Consider the following 27472-nt stretch of genomic DNA (forward strand, 5'->3'; position numbering starts at 1 on the left):
AACTGAGTAAAAAGACAATTTGGAAACAATCAAATTTTGGAAGATGTAATCAAACCCGACAAACCTTTAGCTAGAATCACCCAAGAAAAAGAAATCACAAATAGAATTAGAAATGAAAGAAAAGATTTAAAAACTGGTACCACAGAAATAAAAAGGATCATCTAAGACTGCTATGAATATTTATATGTCAACAAATTGGACAACTTAGAAGAAATAGGTAAATTCCTAGAAGTGTAAAACCTAGCAAGACTGAGTCATGAAGAAATAGAAAATCTGAACAGACTAGTAAGATTTCATTGGTAATCCAAAACCTCCCAATAAACAAAAGTTCAAGAATAGGTGACTTCCCTGGGGAATTCTACCAAACATTTAAAGAATTAATACCAATTCTTTCAGTCTCTTCCAAACAATGGAATGGGAGGAAACAGTTCCAAAGTCATTTTACAAGGCCAGCCTTATGCTTATACCAAACCAGTTAAAGATGCCTCAATAAAACGACATGCCAGTATACCTGATGAACACAGATGTGAAAAATTCTAAACAAAATATGAGCAAACTGAACTTAAGAATAAATTAAAAGAATACATGACACGAAGGAAGTAGCATTTACCCTCAGGCTGCTTTAATGCACTGCTGTTTCTCAAAGCAAACTATTCTTCTCTTCAGTATTCGCTAGACTTTCATTAAGAGTCATGCTTATAAAAGAGATTCCTTTGGTTATCATTTTACCTTTGGATGAGAGTTTTGTTCTCAATAAATGCCACAGTCTGAGAATTTTTTTAAAAAAAATTAAAGAACTTATACACCGTGATCAAGTAGGATTTATTCTGGGGGATGCAGGGATGGTATATCACCTGCAAATCAACCAGTGTGATATACCACATTAACAAAATGAGGGATACAGATCATAAGGTCATCTCAATAGATGCCAAAAGGCATTTGACAGAATTCAGCATCCATTTATGATAAAAATTCTCGGCAAAGTGGGTATTGAGGAAATGTATCTCAATATCATAAAGGCTGTATATGATAAGCCCATACCTCACAACATACTAAAAGCTGGAAGCTCGAGACTTTTCCTCTAAAATCAGAAATAAGACACTTTTACCACCTTTTACCACCTTTATTCAATGTACTATTGGAAGTCCTAGATATAGGATGGTTGGATGCATGGGTGGCATCCAAATTAGAGGAAGAAGAGAACTGTCACTATTTGCTGATTACATGATGTTATACATACAAAACCTTGAATTTAGTAAAAGTATAGGGTACAAAATCAATATATAAATATCTGTTGCATTTCTATATAATAAACTATCAGATATTAAGAAAACAATCTCATTCATAACTATATTAAAGAGAATAAAACACTTTGGGATAAATTTAAGGGAGTGAGATAGCCTGTACACTGAAAACTGTAAGATACTAGTGAAAGAAATTGAAAAGAAACAAATGGGAAGATAATTGGTCCTCATGGATTGGAATAACTAATATTGTTAAAATGTCCATACTACCCAAAGCAATGTACAGATTCAGTGCAATCTCTATCACAATTTCAATGGTATTTCTCACAGAAATAAATAGTCCTAAAATTTGAATGGAGCCAAAAAGGGATCCCAAATAGCCAAAGCAAAAGAAGGAACAAACCTGGATGCATTACACTTCCTGCTTTCAAAGTATATTACAAGTCTGTAGTTACCAGACTTGGCATAAAAACAAACACAGATAAGTGGAACAGAATGGAGAACCTAGAACTAAATCTATGCAAATATCGGCAATTAATTTATGACAGAGGAGCCCAGAATATACACAAAATACACAAAATATACAATACACAAAATACACAATATACACAAAATACACAAAATACACATTACTGAAGAATAAATGGTGTTGGGAAAGCTGGACAGCCATATGCAAAAGAATGAAGCTGGATCACTATCTTACAGCATTCACAAAGATAACTCAAAAATGGATTAAAGACGAATATATGACCTGATACCATACAACTTCTAGAAGAAAACATAGGTGGTAAGTTCCTAAACATTGGTCTTGGTGATGATTTTATGGATTTGCCAACAAAAGCAAAAAGAGGGATGACATTAAACTGAAAATCTTCTGTACAGATGATGGAAGCCATCAAAAAATGAAAAGCTAGTCTACCAAATGGGAGAAAATATTTGTAAATCATATATCTGACAGTGGGTTATTATATAAAATATGTGAAGAACTCCTATAACTCAATAGCAAAATAAAAACAAACAAAAAACACACCAAAACCCCCCAGCAAATCTAATTTTTAAAAATGGATGGAGGATCTGAGTAGATATTTTTTGAAAGAAGACATACAGATGGCTGACTGGTACGTGAAAAGGTGGTCAACATCACTAATCATCAGGGAAATGTAAATCAAAACCATAATGACACATCAATATAATTACACACCTGTTAGAATAAATACTGTCAAAAGGATGAAAAATAGTGTTGGTGAGACTGTGGAAGAAAGGGAAATTAAAATTTGTTCAGCCACTATGCAAAGCCATATGGAGAGTCCTCAAAAAGTTAAAAACAGTATTCTGAAGGAAAGGAAAACACTAACTTGAAAAAATATTTGCCACCCCTATGTTCATTGCAGTATCATTTACAATAGCCAAGATAGGAAACAACCTACCATCCCCATCAGTGGATGAATGGATAAAGATGTGAGATAGGAGATCGCTGGGAAAATGGGGGAGTAGAAGGACCCTAAGCTTACTTTGTTCCACTAATACAACTGGATAACACTCACATCAGGGTAAATAACCCAGAAAATTACCCAAAGACTGACAGAATAAACTCCATAACTAAATGTGGAGAAGAGGTTACATTGAAGAGGGTAGGAAGGGCAGAGACACAGTGGGGAGGGAAACCACAGGACTGTCTGAGAGAGGGAGGGACCTGTGGGCACAGAGAAGGGAGAGAAACAGACTGTCACACCAGGAAGCCCTCACAGGGAAGATGAATTCCCATAACACTTGGCTTTGAAAACCAGAGGGGCCTAATTTTGTGAGTTCTTAAAACCAGCATGGCTTAAAGCCTGGAATTTTAAAAATCAGTGGGTCAGCTCTTGGAAAACTTGGAGGGCAGAAGGTGAGAGAAAATAGAGTCCATCCCCTTAAAGTGACAGCATAACAAACAGCCTGGGAAGAGATAGCATAGCAGCCACAGTTTGAAAAATGCCTTAGGTGTATGGGATGGAGAATTATTCAGGACAGAGATCACTGGGAGACTCCTCCAGAAACAAAGTAGTGGACAGGAGTTCTTTCCCTTCACTGTGTCCCAGTATAAACACATGACCACCTGCAGTGCAGAAATTTACTATCCACCTTGCTTAGCTCTGCTTAGCAGACCCCCCCCCCCCCCCCCCCATCCAGCCAGACTTGTCTCAGACCCAGGTCTGCTGCTGGTTCCTTCCCTGAGAACACAGCACAAACCTTGCCAATACCTCATCTCCTGGTCCCAGAGTTTGTAGGGCCTTGGTACCCACAGCAGAAGTAGGTTCCCTCTCATGGAGGACCATTGTGTAAACCTTGTTAAAACTGCATGCCCCAACCCCCAGCATATTACAGATCTGCCCTATCCAGTACACTCCTGGCTGGAGCCCATTCATACCAGGGCCACAAGCCTGGCAGTGTGCAAGCAGCCACAACAGGGGCCACTACTGGTCCAAAGTGACTCTTGCTCTCCCTGACACCACTTAGATTGCGGCCCCAGCAGTGAGTTGGGGGCTGACAGCTGGTGTGATTGCTGGTTCTACCCACTGACAAAAGCTTCTTGGGACAACATGGGTTTAGCACCTTGTTGTTTGGTGCCACTGCATCTCTGATAAACACCTAGTCTGACTCAACTCAAGCCCAAGGAGGCCTCACACTGGCCCACCAACACCATAGGGACCAAGCAGGCAGAGAGCCATTGCAGATGACTGAACCAAAGGAAAAAGCAGCTCATCCAAAACACACATACTGCATAGAGGACCCACCCTTGAGCCACCAGTTTCTAGTGAATAGGGACACTGTACTGTAGGACACTGTAGGACCTCTTCTTCATAAGGCCACTACTTTCAAGAGCACGAGACATAGCTGACTTTTCTAACACATAGAAACAGACACAGAGAGGTAACAAAATGAGAAGATAGAGGAATATGTCCATGAAAGGGCAGGATAAAACCACAGCAAGAGACCTAAGTGGAATGGAGATAAGTAATATACCTGATAGAATTTAAAGTAATAGTCATAAAGATATTTACTGGACTTGAGAGAAGAGTGGAAGACATCTGTGAGACCTGTAGCAAAGATTAAAGAAAAAAAAAGTTAACAGAGGTGAAGAACACAGTAAATGAAATTAAAAATACATTAGATGGAATAAATAGCATGTTGGAGGAAACAGATGAATCTGTGACCTGGAGGGCAGTAATGGAAAGTAATCAAGATGAACAGGTGAACGAAAAACATTTATACAAATAGAGGGTAGACCTAGGGAACTCGTTCACTCCATCAAGTGTCGTAACATTTGCATGATAGGGATCACAGAAGGAGAAGAGAAAAGGGGGCAGAAAATTTATTTGAAGAAATAACAGCTGAAAACTTACTGAATCTGGGGTAGGAAACAGAAATTCAGATGCAGGAGGTACAGAGATCCCCCAGCAGAGTCAACCCAAGGAAGTCCACACCAAGACACGGAAATTAAAATGGCAAAAAGCTGTGATAAAGAAAGAATTTTAAAAGCAGCAAGAAAAAAGAAAACAGTTATATACAAGGGAAACGTCAAGGCTATCGGTGGATTTTTCAGCAGAAACTTTGCAGGTTAGAAGGAAGTGGCATAATATATTTATGGTGCTGAAAGGAAAAAAATATGCAACTGTGAATACTCTGTCCAGCCAGACTATCATTCAGAATACAAGGAGAGAGAGAGAGTTTTCCATACAAACAAAAACTAAATGAATTCATCACCACTAAACCAGCCATACCAGAATTGTTATACAGGACTCTCAGAGTAGAAAATAAAGACCATAAATAAGAGTAATAAAAGTAGAAAGCACAAAGGCAGTAAAAATATGTATACCTGAAAAAAATCAGTCAGGTGACTCACAAAATAAAAAAGGTAAAGTATGACACTATATACCTAAAATGTAGGGTGGAGAGGGGTAAAGAATAGGTTCAGATTTTTTTTTTTTTTTTAAAGATTTTATTTATTTATTTGAAAGACAGAGATCACAAGTAGGCAGAGAGACAGGCAGAGGGAGAGGAAGGGAAGCAGGCTCCTTGCTGAGCAGAGAGCCCGATGCAGGACTCGATCCCAGGACCCTGGGATCATGACCTGAGCCGAAGGCAGCGGCTTAACCCACTGAGCCACCCAGGCGCCCCGAGAATAGGTTCAGATTTAAGGGTCTATTAACATAGACTGCTATATGCAGAAGATGTTATCTACAAATTGTGGTAATCACAAATCAAAAACCAGTAATCAATATACAAAAAATAAAGAGAAAGGAATCCACGTGTATCACCAAAAAAGCCAACTTATGAGAGAAAAGAGGAAGGGAGGAAAGGACCAGAGAAGAACTATAAAGAAATAACCATAAAACAAATAACAGAATGATATAATACTTATTAATTGTTTTGAATGTAAATGGACTTAATGCTCCAGTCAAAAGACACAAGACCCATCTATATGCTGCCTGCAAGAAACTCATTTCAGACCTAAAGACATACAGATTGAAAGTGAGGGGATCGAGAAACATTTGTCATGCCAGTAGCTATGAAAAGAAAGTTGGGGTAACAATACTTACATCATACAAAAGGGACTTTAAAACAGAGAGTGTTAACAATAGGCAAAGGACAAAGATACTATAAAATCATCAAGAGGACAATCCAGGAAGATACAACAGTTGTAAATATTGGTGTATCCAACATGGGAACACCCAAATACATGAAACAGTACAGAAAGGAGCCTAATTGATAGTAATACAATGATAGTAGGGGACTTTAAAACCCCACTTACATCAATGGACAGATCATCCAAACAGAATATCAAGAAGGAAATAGTGGCTTTGAATGATACCTTGGACCAGGTAATTTAACATACGTATTCAGAACATTCCATTCCAAAAACAGTGGACTTCACATCCTTTTTTTTTTTAAAGATTTTATTTATTCGACAGAGAGGGAGAGAAAGTGTGAGAGCAAGCTAGGAAACAAGCAGGTAGAACAGCAGAGGGAGAGAGAGATGCAGGCTCTCTGCTGAGCAGAGAGCCCAAATGCAGGGCTTGATCCCAGGACCCTGGGATGATTAGAGCTGAAGGCAGATGCTTAACTGACTGAGGTCCCCAGATACCCCGGCACATTCTTTTCAAGTGCACATGGAGCACTCTCCAGAACAGATCACATATTAGACCACAAACCAAATCCCAACAAATTTAAAAAAAATTGAAATCATACCATGCATCTTTTCTGACCACAATACTGTGAAACTAGAAATCAGCCACAAGAAAATATCTGAATAATGAATGGGTCAACCAAGAAATCAAAGAATACATGGAGACAAATGAAAAGGAAAACACAGCAGTCCAAAATCTTTGGGACATAGTGGCTCTAAGTGGGAAAAAGTGGCTCTAAGAGGGAAATTTACAGCGGTATGGGCCTACCTCATGTCATACATTTTGTCTGATTTAAGTATTGCTACCCCAACTTTCTTTTCATAGCCACTGGCATGACAAATATTTCTCGATCCCCTCAAGAAGCAAGAAAAATCTGGAAAAAAAGAAAAAAACCCTATAAATCCTGACACCTAAAGGAACTAGAAAAAGAACAAAGCCTAACACCAGTAGAAGCAAAGAAAATAAAAATAAAATAAAAAAATAATAAAAGATTAGAGTAGAAATGAACAATAGAATAAAACAATGATGCCAGGAGTTGGTTCTTTGAGAAGATCAACAAAACTGGTTAATCTTTAGCCAGACCATCAAAAAAAAGAAATAAATAAAAAAGAGAGGATTCAAATAAAATCAGACATGCAAGTGGAGAAATAACAACCAACATCACAAAAATACAAAGGACTGGGGCTCCTGCCTGCTTCTCTGCCTCCTTGTGATCTCTGTCTGTCAAAAAAATAAAATCTTAAGAAAAAATACAAAGGACTCTAAGGAAATAGTATGAAAATGTGTAGACTGGGAAAAACTGAGAGCTTTCCCACTACAGTCAGGAACAAGACAGGTATGTCCACTCTCACCACTTTTATTTATTCTGTATATAAGAAGCCCAAAAGATTCCACCAAAAAACTAGAATTGATAAATGAACTCAGTAAAGTCACATGATACAAAATCAGTCTGTTCGATTCCATATATTACTTTTTAATGGCTGAGTAATCCATGGGGTGTGTGTGTGTGTGTGTGTGTGTGTATGTATGCATAGTATATCATGAAATATTCAACCATAAAAAAATGAAATCTTGCCATTTGCAACAAATATGGATGGATTCTAGAGTACAATGTTAAGTGAAATAAGTCAGTCTGAGAAAGACAGATACCATATGACTTCACTCATACGTTGAATTTACTAAACAAAAAAAACCCCAAATGAACAAAGGGGGGGGGGAGACAAACCAAGGAACAGACTTGTAACTATAGAGAACAGATGGTTACCAGAGGGGAGGTGTGTGGGGACAGGTGAAACAGGTGAAGGGGATTAAGAGTACACTTAACCATGATGAGCACTGAGTAATATATGAAACTGTTGAATCACTATATTGTATACCTGAAATGAAGATAATACTTTGTGTAACAGTGGATTTAAAAGAAAGCAAAAATAAAACAAAAACAAATGGTATGAATTACACACACACACCCACACACACACAGGAGTATTATTTAGTCATAAATGAAGTAAACCTTGCCTTTGAGACAACATGATTGGACCTTGAGGGTGTTAATGCTAAGTGAAATAAATCAGAGGAAGATAAATACCAGATGATCTCAGTTATATGTGGAATCTAAAAACAAAATAAAACAACAACAACAAACTAGGCAAAACTGAACCTCAGATACAGAGACGACATTGGTGGTTGGCAGAGCCTGGGGTTTGGAGATTGAGCAAAATAACATGAAGGTGGTCAGAAGGCACAAACTTCTAGTCATACAGTAAATAAGTTATGGGGATGAAATGTACAGCATGGTGACGATAATTAATATTATAGTATTGGACATATAAGAGTTGCTGAGACAGTAGATACTTAAAGTTCTCATCAGAAAAACATTTTTATCTTTGTAATGATTAACTAGACATATTGTAGTGATCCTTTCCCTATATGTATCATATGGAATCAGTCTGTTTTATACCTGAAACTAATATTATCTATCAGTTACATTTCACTTTTAAAAAGTAATACTGCTTTATTGGGTAGTTGTGAGGATTAAGTTCCAGTAAAGTGTTATTTGCTGCTGTTTGTTACATCTCTAGTTCCAGTGAGAACATCTGCCCTTCCACCTCTTGCCTTATAAAGGTCCATATTAGACTTCTCATTTTTCCAGGGTCTCAGAGACCTGAACTTTTAATCTCTCCACCTAATCTTTACTCCTCCTTCTATACAATGGTATAGTCATTTTTATCACCACAAAACTTTCTTTTCTCTTGTCATGAGTTCCTATTGAAGTATTTCATTCTTAGCTTTTCCATTTGTACATTTTCCCTGTGCATGAGTTACAAGCTCCTTACAGAGAGGGTCTTCCACATTGATATGTCTTAAAAATTTGTAGATTTGGTAAGATTTCATGAAAATGCAAAATTTAATGAGAACTGATTTTGGATTAGAGAAAAAGATTTTAGAACCTGTAAAGAAATGCAAAGAAAATTAAATAAGGTAAAAATGTAGGCAGCAAGAAACCAAACCAAAACACAAAACAAACCAAACCCCCAGCAGAGCAGTTTGCAGATGAGAGTTTGCATTAAAGCTCCATTAAAGCTGGAGTTTGCAGGAGGAAATGAAAGGGAAAAGAATGGAAACATCTTAGTGGTCATCCATCTCTTGCTTCAGACTATGCTATATGCTAGACTTAGCTTGTTAACAGTTGCACATGACTTCAGGGAGTATTTAATATTGCTCTTTATAATTATTTCTAAAATAAATGTTTGCTTACCAGATGTTTAGAATGGAGTTTTCTGGTCTATTTTATTCATTTGCAGATGACTAAAGAAAAAATGATATTTTATATCTGTAGTGCCAGGTTGGAGAACGAATCAAAGTTTGGAATTTGGAAGCTCTTTTCTTAAAGTATAAAAGTAATAGACTAATGTAACTTGCTAGGAAAGAAATCAGTAACAGTGTTTAAATTCCAGATCAGGTTATAAAGAATTTTGGTAAAGTTAAAGAGTTTAGAGTTTGTGAAGAAATTAAATTAAAAAAAAAAAAAAGTCCTATAGTCAGATTTTAGCTGTTTCTAATGGTGGTATACACATAGATTTTTATTTTTAGCCAACTTTGTAACTACTTAGTAACAATTAATGAAATATTAACCAGAAGATGCCATAAAAAGTCCTTTGCCTGGTACAGAATTACCAGGCAAATGGACTTTCTGTTCCATTTGTGCCCACACAACTCATGGCTGCTTGATTTTCCTGGGTTATTAATTATACTTGAGTGGCAGAAGAGTTTGAGGTTTTTCCAAAGTACAAAAAGGAATAAATATTAAAGAGACTTTGATTTAAAAAGTGGCCATGTTGTGTATTAAGTTTAAAATCTTCTAACTTGGGGCACCTGGGTGGCTCAGTGGGTTAAAGCCTCTGCCTTTGGCTCAAGTCATGATCCCAGGGTCCTGGGATTGAGCCCCGTATCAGGCAATCTGCTCAGCAGGCAGCCTGCTTCCCCCCCCCGCCCTCTGCCTGCCTCTCTGCCTGCTTGTGATCTCTGTCTGTCAAATAAATAAATAGTCTTTAAAAAAAAATAAAATCTCCTGACATGTGTTTCATAGGAAATTGTCATGTAATTCGGTAATGATAAAATTACAGAATAGAATGGTGAAAACTAGGAAAATCACAAATTGTGACATAAACTTATAGGAAATATGTGAAATTGTGAAATAATGATTGTTCAGAATGAGATCAGGGAGACGTGGAAGTAACAAGTTGGCCTCTGATGTCTGCTTCTCTGCATTGTTTGTTAAAGGCTGGCAGAGACTCTGAGTGTATATCCAGAAGCTCCTGTGGTGGTCTGCTTTAGCAGAATAATTGAAACTGGGTAGGAGGGTACTCAGAAGTTTGTTCTCCCAGAGTATTAATTTATTGCCAAAGTATTAAATATTTTTTGCTCAATTTGATTTACAGAAATAACTGCAATTTAATTTTTGTAATTTTATTTTTTATTTTTTTACTGCAGTTTTATTTTAAATGTCTTTGGTGTTATATAAGCATTTCTGTTTTTAAAGATCCTGAATAAAAATAGTCGGTTAAAATCTGTTTTACCCCTTGCCAGTGCACTATAGCAACAGTAATTATAGCGGACCTTATTAGTAAACATGGAAGGGCTGCAACACGGGGTTGTATTGATACAAAGGTAATCATTTTATGTGGCCAAACTTTTCATTTTACTATTTTCATTTACTACAAACTTATACTATTTTCATTTACTACAAACTTTTCATTTTAACTATTTCTCATTAATGTGTTTTAAGGTTTAGTAAAGTATACTTTGTTGAAATAAAGATGATGCTGCTCCTGCAGTTTTAAGAATTACTAAATTTATGTCACCTTACCTTTTATAACTATTCTATATTAAGCACAAAGAATGGATATTTTCCTATTGAGACATTTATAGTTTATTAATATTAAACTTTACATTTATAGCTTATTAATACTGGACTTTATCTCCTATGAGAGGGAAAATTCCTCTCTTACCCAGCTTCCTCCTATTTTAATTTGACATTCACTAAAACTAAAATAATTTTTAAGCCATGAAAGTCTTTAACTTCATCCAGTTTGGTGGACCCTTGTTTTTATTTCATACTATATATTAAAAGTATTGTTCGTCATGATCAAGTGAGATACAAGGACGGTTCAGTATCCACAAACCAATCACTATGATACACTACATTAACAAAATGAGGCATAAAAATCATGCAGTCATCTCAATAGATGAAGAAAAAGCACTTGACAAAAGTAAACATCCATTCATGATAAAAACTCTATAAAACGATGTGGGTTTAGGGGTCAACATAATAAAGACCATATATGAAAAACCCATAGCTTACATCATACTGAATGGTGAAAAACAGAGCTTTTCCTGTAAGATCAGGGATGAGACAAGGATGTCTTACCATCTTCATTCAACAAATCCTAGCCACAACAATCAGATAAGGGAAAAAAATAAAAAGCATCTAGATTGGTAAGGAAGAAGTAAAACTGCTGCTACTTGCAGATGACGTGATATTATTTATAGAAAACCCTAAAGAGTCCACCAAAAAGCTAAAAGAACTGATAAATGAATTCAGAAAAGTCACAGGATACAAAATTAAAAATATGCAGAAATCTGTTGCATTTCTATACAATAATAACAGAGTAGCAGAGAGGAATTAAGAAAAAAATTCCATTTCAAATTACACCAAAAGAATAAAATACCTGGAATAAACTTAGCCAAGGAGGTAAAGACCTGTACTCTCAAAACCATAAAACATTGAAGAAGAAACTAAGGTTAATAACAAACATGCAGACATGTTTTTTTTAACATGCATTTTTTACGCTCATGGAGTGGAAGAATTTATGTTGTTAAAATGCCCATGCTAGCCAAAGTAAATCACAGATTATGCAGTCTTTTCAAAATACCAACAGCATTCTTCACAGACCTAGAAAAAAAAAATCCTAAAATTTGTATGGAACCACAAAAAGATTCCAAATAGCCGAAAAACAAACAAAAACAAAAAACAAAAAGCAAAACAAAAGACAACAAAAACAAAAAAACCCAAAAAGAACAACTTAAGAAAAACAAAGCTGGAGGTATCATAATCCCAGATTTCAAGATATGTTACTCAGCTGTAGTAAAACAGTATGGTACTGACACAAAAACAGTCACATAGATTAATGGAACAGATAAGTGAGCCCGGAAATAAACCCAGGTGTATAGTCAGCTAATCTATGACAGAGGAGGCAAGAGTATACAATAGGGAAAAGACAGATAAATGTGCTGGGAAAACAAGATCACCTTCTTACACCATAAGAAGTTTATGTTTACACAAAACATAAACTCAAAATAGATAATTGTGAGACCTGAAACCATGAAACTCCTAGAAAAAAAACCACAGATAGGACTCTCTTTGACATGGCCTTTGTAACGCTTTTCTACATATGTCTCTTCAGGCAAGGTAAACAAAAGCAAAAGAAACTGTTAGGACTATACCAAAATAAAAAGCTCTTGTATGGTGAAGGAAACTATCAACGAAATAAAAAAGCAAACTAAGGAACGGCAGAAGATACTTGTAAGTGATTTAACTGATAAGAGGTTCATATCCAAAATATATAAAGAGCTTATGTAACTGAACAAACAAACAAACTAGTTAAAAATTGGGCAGAAGGCATGAACAGACATTTTCCAAAGAAGACATACAGATGGTCAACAGACACATGAAAAGATGCTCAAGGTCACTATCATGAGGGAAATACAAATCAAAACCACAGATACCACCTTCTATTAGTCAGGATGGCTACTATCAAAGAGATAAGAAATGGCAAGTGTTGGCAAGGACATGGGAAAAAAAGAACCCTCATACCCTCTTGGTGGGAATACAAATTGGTGTAGCCACTGGGGAAAACAATATGGGGCTTCCCCCCCAAATTAAAAAAAAGTGTGATCCAGTAATTGCAGTACTGGGTATTAACCCAATGAAACCAAAACCACTAATTTGAAACAATATATGCAACCCTGTGTTCATGGAAGCATTATTTACATCAGCCAAGATAGGAAGGCAAGCCACTTGCCCATATGCAGTGGAATATTACTCACCCAATAAAAATGGAATCTTGCCATTCATGACAACGTGGATGGATTTAGAGGGTATATTGCTAAGTGAAATAGATCAGACAGAGAAAGACAAACACCAGATGATTGTATTTGTATGTGGAATCTAAAAAAACAAATGGATCAAGCACAAACAGACCCATAAATAGAACTGGTGGTTGCCAGAGATGAGAAGGGTGGAAGTTGGGTAAAACAGGTAAAAGGACTGGGGGTGTAGGTTTCTAGTTACGGAATGGGATGAAGAGTACAGCATATAGGTCAAATAGTTGCGTTGTAATAGCACTGTGTGGTGACAGACGGTAGCTATAGTTGTGTGAGCACAGCATAATATAGAGAATTGTCAAATCACTGTGAAACTCCTGTAACAATGTATGTCAGCTGTACTTAACGAAATTATTAATGTTGCTTCATGACTCAGAAGGGGAATAAATTTCTAATTGGAGAAGTCTCTCACAGGACTTGGTGTCCCTAACACTCCAGTCCCACTAGTTTCTTTGGTAAACCAAGTCATCAGTTTTATTACCTATATCTGGTAAGTGCGCTCATCATTCAAGCTAACAACTTGTTGACCCTTCCTGGAACAAATCTCTTCAACGAGCATATCTGAAGCTCCCTCTGTGATCCTTTCTTCAAAGGGGGCTTCTAGTCAAGGATTCCTAACTACTTAATCACTATACTGTAGCTGTTACTCTCACAGCAAACTTTCTTGTGGCTTAGCCACAAGAAATTGATCAGTGCTGGCTTCCTGTTGTATCTAAATGATAAAAGATTTCACAGCAGTAACCTTCTTCCTGGTGTGGTTGCATTTATTACTAAACACCTAAAGGCCAGAGATGATGTTTCACTAATTTTGACAGTGAATCATTTATCTACACATCCCGTGACAGGATAAAAGTACCTGATACCAGCTTTCTCTGCCTCCTAATAACCAGTCTCGAGACCAAAGGGAAAGAGTCTGTCAGGAGGCTCTGGGAAAAATTACCTCCTTCCACCAAAGGGCAAGATTTGATGAAGGGAGGATGGAACTGCCCCTTTCCTGCTTGGGACGCTACTGTTAGAGCACATCATACTTGGAGCTGCTGCAACTGTCTTGTGTCCAAGAGGATGGCGGAATAGACTGTGAGAGCCTGGACTCTGAACCAGCCTTGAGGCCACCTTTATTTTATGTGAGAAACATAAATCCAGATTGTTTATATGGCTTCCAGATTAGTATTCTGTTCTTTATAGCTGAAAACTTGCTTTCTTCATTTCACCAAGCTCTTAAAGAAAAGTATCCAATGATTGATGTACTCATTCGGTAAATTTTATTAAATGCTTATCATGAATCAAGATCTTTATGAAAACCATCAAATGAAACAGAGTATGTTAAACGTATTTTAGTTCTGTGGTTAGATATCGCATTCATATCTGTGTATTTTCAGATGCAAAGCGAAGATCAGTTTCATCTTAGCAGTTTTGCTAGTTTGCAAAATAAGTTCTTGTAATTGTTGATTTTATAGTTTCAGTTGCCAAACTTGATCAGCCGAGATGAGTTTTGATGCTTTTTTTGTTGTTGGGGAGGGAGAGAAACCTATTGGGAACAAAGGTTCAATTCAGTTAAATCATGTGCCAGGCAGTATACTAGGATTGTACTTCTTTCTAGGATTACACTGAGAACTAAGTATTTTTTAGGATTGCCTTGAGACCCAAGTAATTTAAATGAAGCTTTTGTTTCAAATTTGTTAGCTGACTTCTTAGCAAAATTTAAGCCCTGTTCTGTCTTGAAGTTTACAGTTTCTTTGGATGGGAGAAATTACTCTGGGCTTTAAGGTCATTCAGTGAATCACCTATTGAAGTTGTAATCCAAGCGGTTACCTAAATTGCATGTCCCATTGATGTGCACTGTCTCTAACACTCTAGTCAGATTTGCATTGCTTCAGGATGCTTGGCATCCCAGATGTAAGCTATGAAGCATATTTTGATTCTAGACCTTTTAGTACCCCCTGCGTCTACTGAAAATGAGGAATTCCTTTGCTTAGGCTTCAAAAATTATCTAAAAAGAATGCTTTTATGACAGTGATTTTTAAGGAGAGAGCAGGAAAAGAATTTGGGGAGAGCTTTAGGTTTTGTGTCTGTTTTGCATTTAGTGGAGAAGCACAAACAAAATAAATCTTTCAGTGATCAGTTTGAGCCAACTTTGTAAAGGGCACTTTATAATAATGGTAAAAAGATAGGAGAGATGGACCCAGTGTACTTCGTAGTTTGTTTTGTAAACTTAATGTCAGTAGGTAGTTTGTCGCCAGTGCTTTCGGTTGTCCTTTCACTTGTGGCTAAATGAGGTGTCCCTCAACTGAAAATGTTTGTCTTTTTTTTTTTTTTTTTTTTAACAGACAACGGCAACACTGCTGTGCTGAGGAAAAAATGAATTGGCTATTAGATTTATTATATATGTCATCATTAAGGGAGTTAAAAAAACTTTTTTCTCTTGTTTATTCCTTATCATAAGTCATATAGAAAATATTTTCCTTGTGCTTGAAGTCAGATATTTCTGAGTTGTTATACTATTGTGTAATGAACACCAGGCACGGACATATGATGTAGCCAAGAATTAGAAATGTTCTTCCACAATAAAAATAATGCCAAAACTGTATCTTAGAAATGTTGTTGCTAATAATCTTTAACTATTTATGGTATAGTAAGTGAATCTCAGATAAGAATATTAATGTCTTTGAATTTAGAATGCAAAGTGGTCATTATTGTGTTTGTGTTTGTATGTATTTTAAATGAAGCAAAAGATTGGATCAACAAATAGTTGATTCTTAAATACCTTTATATATGGAATAATTTTAGATTTATAGAAAATTTTGCAAAGATAGTACAAACATTTTTTTATTTTCTTCACCCAGTTTCCGTGGGACATGTGTCAAAGTAAGAGATTAACATGGGTACAGTACTATTGACCACAGACCTCTCTCAGATTTCAGATGCCCTTTTTCTGTTTTGGTTCCAGTTGAGGATCCTGTCATTTCTTTTAGTTACCATGTTTCCTTATTCTTCATTCTGTGAAAGTCTCCTTATTTTGATGTTTTTGAAGAGTACTGGTTGGATATTTCATAGATTGTTCTTCAATTTGAGTTTGTATATTTTCTCGTGGTTTGATGGGGATTATGGGTTTTAGGGAAAAGCACCACAGAAACAAAGTTCTCTTCTCATCAGGGAGGTCCATGATATCAACATGGCTTATCACCAATGATGCTACCTGTAATCATTTGGTTTAAGGTGGTTCCTGCCACGTTTCTCCACTATAAAGTTGCTGTTTTTCCTTTTTATCTATTTTTTATTCACTAACAACAGCCTACATACAATGGCTTGAGAGGGGGCACTAAGCTTTACTTCCTAGAGTGAGATATACATAATTTATTTATAATTCTGTAAAGAAGATTTGTCCCTTCTCATTTATTTACTCACTTAATTATGCCAGTATGAACTTGTTGATACTTTTTTCCTTTGGGTTATTCAGTATTATTTATTTTTGTTGTTGACATTGTGTGACTTTGGCCAGTAGGGTACCTTGCAGGTTGGTTCTTGTGTCCTTTTGGGCTTCCATCTTTTTTTTTTTTTTTCCTTTTAACTTTCTAGCAGTATACGATTCTTGTATTTCCCCTACCACAGCTCTGGACTCAGCATTTCTCTAAGGAATCCTAGTTCCATTTTTTCAAGAATACTATTAGAAACTAAGATTTCGGCACTGATGCTGCTCTGTAGTAGTTTCCTATTAGTTGTACCATGAATGACGTGGCTTAAACAGTACACATTTATCTGGGGCGCCTGGGTGGGTCAGTGGGTTAAGCCTCTGCCTTCGGCTCAAGTCATGATCTCAGGGTCCTGGGATCGAGCCCTGCATCGGGCGCTCTGCGCAGCAGGGAGCCTGCTTCCCCCTCTCTCTGCCTGCCTCTCTGCCTACTTGTGATCTCTCTCTCTGTCAAATAAATAAAATCTTAACCAAAAAAGTACACATTTATCATTTGCAGTTCTGGAGGCCACAAATCTGAGTTGTGGCCACTGGATTAAAATCAAGGCACTGGCAGGACTGGCTTCTTTCTGTAGATTCTGTATAGAATCTTTTCTTGACTTTTCTGGCTTCAGTTGGATGCTCAGTCCTTGGCTTTTGACCTCCTTTCTCCACCTTTAAAGCGAGCAAGGACCGGTTGAGTCCCTCTCTCTTTAACATGAGTCTTTTCCTGCTTCCCTTTTCCTCTTTTAAGGACCGCTATGATTACACTGGGCCCCGTAGACTAATCTAGGATAATCTTCTGTCTTAAATTCATCTAATTCTTTTTTGCCATGTCACATACTCACAGTTTTGGGAATTAGGATGTAGACGTCTTTGTGGGGGTTGTTACTCTGCCCACCACATGCTAGCTGTTACCGGCCCTGTCAGTGTGCAGAGCTAGTAATGTACTTGCTGAGGAATTCATTTTCCATAGGGATGGATTTCTTAGATGGAGGTTCATCTAGAAAATTGAATAAATGGCAAATCTTTTACAGCATGAAAGATAGGTTTTAGTCCCACAATAGGATGAACTCAAAAATTATAACCAAGGAGTCTTATCTTGCCAACAAAAGCTGTCAGTAACTAGGTGTTTCTTCAGTGCCAAGCAAGACTTTGTACTCTCTGCAGGTAGGTATGATAATCTATTTGTGGAGTCTGTGATATTTGCAGTGAGGGTTGTTTTTATCTTGGAAGTTAATCAGCTTAGAAGAGGGATATAGACAGCATAATATAATATAAAATATAAAATGTTGAATCCAAAGAAGGTAGGGCTTAGGGTTTCCCTGACTTTTGTGTAGTGTTTAGCACCCTGACCTAGGTTGAAATTTTAAGGAATACCTACTTGTTCTGGATTTATATGTAAATTATTGTTATGCATAACTACACCCTCAGTAAATACAGTATTTGTTCGTGATTGCTGTGATTTAAGTTTATACAAAAATGTGCATCTGTTTATATCACTCATTCTCATTTAATGGAGGCCTACGGATAGCATTTCCTTGATTGCATTCATACCCTCTATTCAGCATTGAAAATAAAGTAAAGAGGACAGTTTTTCTGTTCCACGTTGCATTTGGTTTCTGGTGTCACATGTATAGTGCCATAGTAGATACCATATGAATTAATGACTACATGGACAACAGGGAGACATCAGATCAAATTATCTTTAAGTCCAGTTTTTAGAGCAGTAGGTGAGTAGTGCAAATATTTTTATGATTCCTTTAACTATATTCATCTATGCTAAACTGAAAAAAGAAAAAAAATGTATGAAGAGCTTATTTATTTATTTATTTTTAAAGATTTTACTTATTTGTTGGGGGGAGGAGGCAGAAGGAGAGGGAGACAGAAACCCAGGTAGACTCCTTGCTGAACACAGAGTCCACCACAGGGCTTGATCTCACAACCCGGAGAGCAGACCTGAGCCTAAACCAAGAGTCAGACGCTTAAGTGACGACACCACCAGGAGCCCCAAAAGCTTACTTTTTTACAAAATGATTTTATTTATTTGGCAGAGCAAGGAAGCATAAGCAGGGAGAGTGGCAGTGGGTAAAGGAGTAGCATGGGGCTCAATCCCAGGGCCCTGGAATCATGACCTGAGCCGAAGGCAGACAGTTATGCACCTGAGCCACCTCGGCACCCTAGAGCTTACTTTTTTTAATTAGAAAGAATGCATAATGTCAAAAATACTCAGGTTTTGTTGTTGTTGTTGTTTTTAAGAACTCAAAAACTTGATAAAAGATAATTTAAGCCAGGGAAAACCGGGTTCTAAAGTTAGGCAATAGTTTTCAGCAATAGAGTATGTTCAGGTATTACTCCTGTCTGCTTTGAAGAGAAGGCAATGTTGATAACTTCAGTGAGGTTTTAGAAAGAAAACAGTGGTAACAGAGTCATGCCAGCATCCACAGAATCTGTCTTTATAAACCTGCCAGACTCCCAGCCCTTGTCTGAGGAATTCAGGTGATAGATGGACTGTCTTCCAATGGAAAAGTTTGGGGGAAAAAAACCAAAACAAAACACCAAGTAATACAGATGAGTTTCAGAGGACAGGATCAGTTGCCCAGTTATTTATCCAGCCATAGATGTATGAAATAAATAACAAAAAATACATGTTTGAAGATCTCCACAATGTTAAGAAAACTCTGGGTGTTGCTTTAAACACAAAGTATGCATTGATGGCAATGGCGTGGAAAAAGAAGTTCACTCTGAATTTGTTCTTACGATTTTTATGAAAGGGAGAAAAATGTTTAAGCTCAAGGGAGTAGGAAAGATTCAAAAGCGTAAGTGATGTATAAATGGATATGAGAAGACAGAGGCACAGAGGGGAAGAATCATCTTCAGAGGAGAGATCCAAGAGCTAGACTAATGCAGCCATTTTACTTCCCTTTCTGTGATTTCTGAAACACACAGACTGTTCAGAAAAGTATCATGGCATAACCCCAGAGGTCTTGCTACTGTAGCTTGCTTCCCTTAGGGAAGCAACAGATGGTCTCACTTGGAATGGACAAATACCTTCTACCTCTCAGTATTGCTCAGTCTAGAACATTCTTTATACATAGGAAGACAATCTAGACTTAACATTTGTGGAAAATGTACCATTTTAAGGGGAGTCTAATATCAAAAAGTTTAAGCTCCGAGGAATACATAATTCCCCTAGGAGAACTTAAACTATGTTTACCTACTAATTTTAGAGAGATTCAAATACCCATTGATGAGAGTCTGTTTGGTGACTGGTTAAAAACATAACTTTGGAGCCAAACTGCTTGTGTCTGAAACTGGGCTTTATCACTTATTTGCTCTTTGAGTTGCAGTGTGCCTCAGTTTCCTCATCCATAAAATAGGACAGTTTACCTAATTCATAAGGTTGTCTTGAGAATTCATTGAATTAATGAAAAATGCTTTGAATAGTATCAGGCACATAGCAACCATTCAATAAGCATTTTTAAAAAAATTTTTAAATTTTTTTATAAACATATAAAGTATTTTCAATAAGCATTTTTATTTAAATTGTTAACTCTTTGGGGTGCCTGGGTGGCTCAGTGGGTCAAAGCCTCTGCCTTCAGAGCAGAGAGCCTGATGTGGGGCTTGATCCCAGGACCTTGGGATCATGACCTGAGCCGAAGGCAGAGGCTTAACCCACTGAGCCACCCAAGCACCCCTGCTGAGCAGAATTAATGAAAAAATCCCATACCTAGACTCACACGGGGAACATTCCATGAAACCAAGAGTAAAGAGAAAACCATGCAAGCTTCCAGAGGGGGGAAAAGATTAGGTTATCTACACAGATCAGATTGATGTCAGATGTCTTAGCAGCCCTACCAGATGATGGAAGACCGTGGAAAAATAGCTTTGAAATTCTCAAGGGAAAATGATTTGGAATTTCAAGTTTTGTTTTTAGCCAAACTGGCCTCCAAAAACTCGAGAACAAATAAATACATTTTAGGAATGCAAAGATTTAAACATGTTTATTAACTCAATGTTGATAGAAGTTTAAATGTTTGTCAAAAATGAAAAGTTGGAAAAAATTTCAAGGATGTCCATTAAAAGAACAAAACAGGGTGTATAGTTTCCAAACCACTGGAGTAGGAGGTAGCAAACTGCTCCATAAAGGGCTAGGTACTAAATACTTCAGGCTTTGTGGGCAATACCGTCTCTCTGCCACACCTGTGCCGCTCCGTGGCTGTGGCTCAGAAACAGCCATAGACAGTCTCCGTAACATGTAGGTGTGGCCGAGCTCCAATCAAACTTTGTTTATAAACATAAAATTTGAATTTCATATAATTTTCATAGATTACAAAGTACTATTCTTGACTCGTGGTCTATTCAGAGACAGTGGGCTGGGTTTGGTCCATAGTTCGTGGACCTCTGCATTGGAGAACAAAGAAGGGGGTGGAGAAAAAATAATTTCAGCTAAAGACAGAAAAGGGGAAAACGATGGGCAGAAATCACGAAGTCTAGCAAACATGAAACATAAATGATGTCAGTAAAAGAAGCAGCAGTTCCCCAATAATGTGAATGGAATAAACTTTTCCATTAAAGACAGATTCTCAGATTGGGTACATTCTACATGATAATAGGTCATAGTATAACAGAACAGGGCTAACTGAAGTATCATTCGCATAACAGTGCCAGTTAGCAAACTGTGACCCAACCACCTTGAGAGAAGGGAGCAGGAGAGAAGAGTACTTGGAAACTTTTATAGTGTTGTGACATTGTTAACAACTTCCAAGTGTGTGATCATTGTTCTAGTAATTCATTTTATTGCATTTCACAAAACTGTTAGTCAATAATGGTTTAGAGATTAAAACTGCTTTGAGCAGCAATAGTAGAGAATACAATGTCGGCATCAAAAAATGAGGTAGATCCATATGTATATGTGATAAATGAAAACAAATCACGGACCAGTATATAAGATACGATTTTAAGTGGTTTTTTTTAAAGCACCAATTGTATATGTAATGAGTTTTTTAAAATGCAGAATAATTCATATCAAACTGTTAACTGTGGTTCAACTAAAGAGAAGTGATGATTGTTGGACCTGGGGGCTTGAAGGACATGGAGTATTTTCTTGTTTGAATCTACATAGTTTTATATTGTTTGACATTTTTTTTTAACTTTTTTTTTAAAGCTGTATGTTTTCATTTATTGTATAATGTTTCTTAAACATTTGATTATTTAAATGGATGATCTCATGGTCCTTTCAATACTTGGCAATTGAATATCCATATAGAAAACAAGGATCTTAGCCTCTGCCTCACATGATATACAAAAATTATTTTTAGATGGATTATAGAACAAAATGTGAAAGTTAAAGCACTAAAGCTTCTAGAAGAATGCATGGAATAATGTCTTCAGAAATTGGAGTAGGCAAAAATTTCTTTCTTCTTAAAAAAAAAAAAAAAGATTTGTCAGAGAGATCGAGTGCAGGCAGAGAAAGAAGCAGGTTCCCCAACGAGCTGGGAGCCTGATGTGGACCTATTCCAGGACTCCAGGATCATGACCTGAGCAAAGGTAGACACTTAACCCATCTTGAACCACCCAGGGATTCCCTAGGCAAAAATTTCTTAAGACACAAAAAGCATGAGCCACAAGGTCACAACTTGTAAATTGGGCTTCATTAGTATTAGATGTAAGTTCATAACAAGACACCATTAAGCCTCAGACTGAGAGATGATCTTTGGCATATTATATCTTTGAAACCTAGAATTATGTATATATTTTCTGTGTATGTGTGTGCAGAAAGTTTGGAGAGGCACTTCACAAAAAACATCAGTGCCTGTTGTGCATATGAAAAGGCTCTCAGTCAACATGATTAATCATAAGAGAAATGCAAACTCACACTATTATCCGTGGATTAGAATGGCTAAAATTGGGGTGCCTGGGTGGCTCATCCAGTTAAGTATCTGCCTTAAGCATAGGTTGTGATCCCAGGGTCCCAGGATTGAGCCCCAAATCAGGCTCCCTATTCAGCAGAGAACCTGCTTCTCCTCCTGGGTCTGCCTGCTGCTCCCCCTGCTTATGCTCTCTCTGTCAAATGAATAAGTAAAATCTTAAAAAAAAAAAAAAAAAGAATAGCTAAAATTAAAAGGCCCCATAAAATCTAGTGTTGGCAAGGCATAGATCAGTTAGAAACTCACCTGTTGGTGGTGGGTGTGTCAGTTGATATAATCATTTTGAGAGAAAAAAAAAAAACTGTGTACTAAGTCTGGGCGTATATAAATCCTGTGCTGTAGCTGCTTCACTCCTGAGTATTCACTTAAGAAAAGTAGGTGCTTATGCTCAACAAAAGATACAAGAATAACCATGCTAACTTTATTCCTAATAACCAAGAAGTCTCACCATCAGCAGTACAAATAAGTTGGTGTATATTCATCTAATTGACTGTTACACAGCAATGCATAGAATATACTGCTACCTATAATTACATGGATGAATCTCATTGACTGAAATTTGAGCAAAAGGAGCCAAAGATGAAAAAATACCTACCGTGTGAATTCATTTATATGCTTTATGAGGAAAAAAGTCAAAATAATGGTTTCCTTGGGAAGCGGGGGACAGAGGCAGTAACTCACTGGCAGGGGGGGCAAATGGGAATATTCTGGGATGCTGGAAATGTTCAGCACCTTAATCTGGATGGTGGCCACATGTTATTAAGCTTTACACCTACATACTTAATATCTGCACACTTTAGCTTATACCTCAGTAAAAAATGTTTAAAAAGGGGGCATGTGGGTGGCTCAGTCGGTTAAGCGTCCAAGTCTTGATTTTGGCTCAGGGTCATGATCTCAGGGTTGTGGAACTGAGCTCCACACCAAGCTTCACAGTCAGTGGGTAGTCTGCTTGGGATTCTCTCTCCTTCTCTCTCTCACATAAATCTTTTAAAAAACAATTTAAAAAAGAAAACCCCAACTCAGGTTTTACCTTCTGTTATGAAATTGTGTCCTTATCCTATGCCAAATTTTTAACATACTCAGGGGCTTTTTTTCCTAGGTCTGCATTATTTTCCATTTGTCTGTTTCTGTAGATGCATTGTTCTGGCTTACTCATGGTTGCTTTATAATACATTTAATAGTTAATGGTGTGAGTCTCTCCTACTCATTCTTCTGTTTCAAAGTTATCTTGGATATTTTCACTTCTTATTATAGATAATTTTTAGACTTAAATAGCCAAATTCTCATATACCCTCATGCCATTGGAATTTTGATTGTAATTATATGAAACTAATAAATTAAAAATTTGGAGATGATTGGTATGTGGGTCAAAGTTCAGAAACATTGTGTTTCTCACCATTTCCTCCCAGTTCTGTAGTAGTCTTCATGTAATGCCTAGAGGTTATTTTTATTTTTGTACCTTTTTGTTTTGCTATTGTGCCTGGGAACTTTTTGGTTACATATTTATGTTCCCTGATGTACTAGTATTATTATAACTTCTTAATCTCAATAACGGTAAAAGTTATTATTTACTGACACTTTGTGCTAAGTAGTCTTACTTTTTACAAAAGTCCCTATCAGGAAAATACTATCACCGCATTGTGCTAATTTTTACATTTGGGGTCAGTGAGGGACAAAGACTGAACAGCTGTTTTGTGGCAGAGCTAGGATTCTAACCCAGGCAGTCTTACTCCAGAGCTATGCTGCTTACAAACACCGTGGGCCTAGGTGTCCTCAGGTAAAGCGAGAGAGACGAGTAGGAAGGCCAAGTGTGGGATCAAGTCTAACAATGATGGATAAGACTGACAGTACAGTGCGTGAGTAGTAATTGGTTGTATAAGCGCAAGACCTATACTAAAGTGGATTGTCGAGTGTACCTTCATTTATATTTGTAGACTACAGGATTCTAGTTTGGACTTACTCAAACCAAATCATCTTACAATTTTTTAAGTGATTAACCAATGGTTTAATGATCATTTTCTATATTCCCAGGGTGTCATTGTATTTACCAAATGATGACAGTTACTGTTTTAGTTGTGTTCTTTGTTTGCAAGGAGCTATCACTTACTCCCTCTAGTTGAAACAGTGAAAGTATATTGTAAAGATACACATGACCGTAAGGGAGACGGACTCCTGTGGATATCCAAGAGATGAATCCATAGACCGGCCAGCCTTTGTGGAGACTAAAAATGTCTTCTGTTCCAGATTAAAATCAGCTATAGGCATCTCAGCAGCAAGATTTTAGATCTTTCCTGCAATGTGCTGATTTTATGTTCCCTCAGCTGCTGCTGGCATATTATCTGCCGTCTTGTCCGTCTGTTTACTTTCATATTGCCAGTATATTTTCTCCATGGTCCCAGGTAAAATTTCTGACAGATCATTTGATTGGCCATCGTAGTTAATGTGTTTGGGCCAACTGTCTCATGCTTTATAGACTACAGAACAGACAATAGGTTGGCTGAGTCAACTTTACCAGTAGTTCTAGTCATTTCGGCCAGGGAGGGATGACTGGTTTGGTGAAACATGGCTCATCTAAAACGACCTCCTTCAGTGTTCAGTAACAAGGTTGATTTGCCCTAAATATAAAGGAAATGTGATCACATTTTAGTGTGTTTAGTGTTTAGTACCCATTACACCTTTTCCCTTTTAAATAAAATCTAAAGAAGGGGCTAACTTTGAAAATAGCAATTGAATTTATAGGTTAAGTAGTATAGCAGGGGAAATACTTGACATTAGAACAGTCTCTTGCTTACTGTTTTGTAAGCCTGATAACATGTTGTATATCTCTTGTAGATATCTTGTTTAAAATGTCTGGTTAGGATCATTAAAACTGGAGGAGTTACTGACAAATATTGGGGAAGTTTTTTTCCTGGCTATTTTAATAGCTGGGTTTGACTTGAAAAGAGGTTTTGAGAATTTTACAAACCCATGAATTTAACAAGAATATTTTCTGGTGTATGTGTTACTTAACCAAAGATCAGTGCTGAATTTAAGGTATATCATGAGATCCTTATTAGGATAATAGATAATTCATGATAAAAAATTGAAAAATTAAATAATATGTGGATATTAACAATAAAATTATATGTAAATGCTTGTTAAATTGATTCTAGGTTGGGCCATGCAGGCTGCTGCCTATATCTTCATTCATAGGAAATGGAAGGATGACCAGAGCCATTTTGAAGACATAATTGATTATTTTTGTGATATCCGTGAACCACTGCAACTCCTCCTATTCCCAGAAGGGACTGATTTCACAGGTAGGTAGCCTGGGATCGAATCACAGAATTTTAAAACATGAAGGAACTTAGAAATCACTTGATCTAAACTTCTGTTCTTCAGATGAAATCAGTGAAACCAGTAAGATTAATGGTCTTAATGGTCCACCACTAAGTCATTCACTCTGAATCAGTAGCACACCAGAACCTAGAATTCCTGGTTTCCAGACCATAGACTTTATGATGGGCAACTCCAAGAGGTCATTATTATTCACACTTGCCATCCTAGAGCTTTATATTTTAAGTCACATTATATAAGTGTCAGCCTTTTACTTTTATATAATTTCTTATAATTTTTATGGAACCACAAAATTAAACCCCCAAATAGCTAGTGAAATCTTACGAAAAACAAAGCGTCATTTTAAAATGCCCTTCCTGGGCACCTGGGTGGCTCAGTGGGTTAAGCCTCTGCCTTCAGCTCAGGTCATGATCTCAGGGTCCTGGGATAGAGGTCCGCGTGGGGCTCTCTGCTCTGCTGGGAGCCTGCCTCTCCCTCTCTGTCTGCCTGACTCTCTGCCTACTTGTGATCTCTCTGTCAAATAAATTAAAAAAAAAAATCCCCTTCCTGTTCCGTATATTCTCTGTCCTCTTTTAGGATACAAATATATCCATTAGACCCTTTTTTCTCAACTTCTTTTTCATAGGAAAAGGGTATAATAGGGGCACCTGGGTGGCTCAGTGGGTTAAGCCTTTGCCTTCGGCTCAGGTCATGATCTCAGGGTCCTGGAATTGAGCCCTTCATTGGGCTCTCTGCTCAGCGGGGAGCCTGCTTCCCCTTCTCTTTGCTTGCCTCTCTGCCTACTTGTGATCTCTCTGTCAAATAAATAAATAAAATCTTAAAAAGAAAAGAAAAGGGTATAATAGTAACCAGTTTCATTTATTGTTGTTTTAAGTTATTATGTTGCCCTTCTCTGGGTATTTTAAAGCCTTATCTCTAATTAAGCAGGAAAGGCTTTGTCCTGTCCTCAAGAAAATTCAGCCTCCACTGAATTGTGGAGAGGACACAAGAGGACATATTTAAGACTTTTCTACCTTCCTAGATATTAAACTATATATATATATATATGCCAAGATGCCACTGTATCTCAAGGAATTCTTTAAAAATTAAAAAGGAAATACAGTCTTTTATCCTTAATCAGTGGTTCTCACACTTTTTTTAAAAAAACACGGGTCATTTTTGCGGATGAAACTGCCTATTGCAGTCTGGAATTTAAGACAGATTGAAGAAGTGTTGTGGTTGAATATTGGCAGGGTGGAATAAGCTTGGACAGGAAGCAGTTCTGTGGAATCCAACTCAAAAGATCAAAATTCTAAAACTGTTAATTCCCTGCTTACTTCAAGAAAGATACAGCAGAATTTGAGAAGGATCTGGTAGATAAAGGTCTGCTGTACAAGAGAAGACAGACTGAAGGAGGGTAGAACTAACATCTAAAAATTGCAAATAGGGGTGCCTGGGTGGCTCAATCATTAAGCAGTTAACTGCCTTTAGCTCATGTCATGATCTCAGGATCCTGGGATTAAGCACCCCCACTAGGCTCTCTGCTTGGCCTGTTCTCTGCCTCCCACTCACATTGCTTTGTTCCCTCCCCCGCTATGTCTCTTTCTGTCAAAAAATAAAATAAAATAAAATCTTAAAAAAAAAAAATCACAATAGTATGGAAGGCTAGTACATGAACCTGTCTTCCAAATCCTCGATACCAGA

General features: G+C 37.1%; 1 protein-coding gene across 2 annotated transcripts in view; it reads left to right on the forward strand.

Moving 5' to 3' along the window:
* LCLAT1 (lysocardiolipin acyltransferase 1) overlaps nucleotides 1-27472 on the forward strand; it is a 179940-nt gene that overhangs the window by 76257 nt on the left and 76211 nt on the right. For both annotated transcript variants that reach the window (XM_059405379.1, XM_059405380.1), the window contains exon 4: nucleotides 25606-25752. In XM_059405379.1, coding sequence (XP_059261362.1) covers nucleotides 25606-25752 — 147 coding nt within the window. The remainder of the gene's footprint in view (nucleotides 1-25605; nucleotides 25753-27472) is intronic.

Source organism: Mustela nigripes, chromosome 7, assembly GCF_022355385.1.
Source record: "Mustela nigripes isolate SB6536 chromosome 7, MUSNIG.SB6536, whole genome shotgun sequence".
Classification (NCBI taxonomy): Eukaryota; Metazoa; Chordata; class Mammalia; order Carnivora; family Mustelidae; genus Mustela; species Mustela nigripes.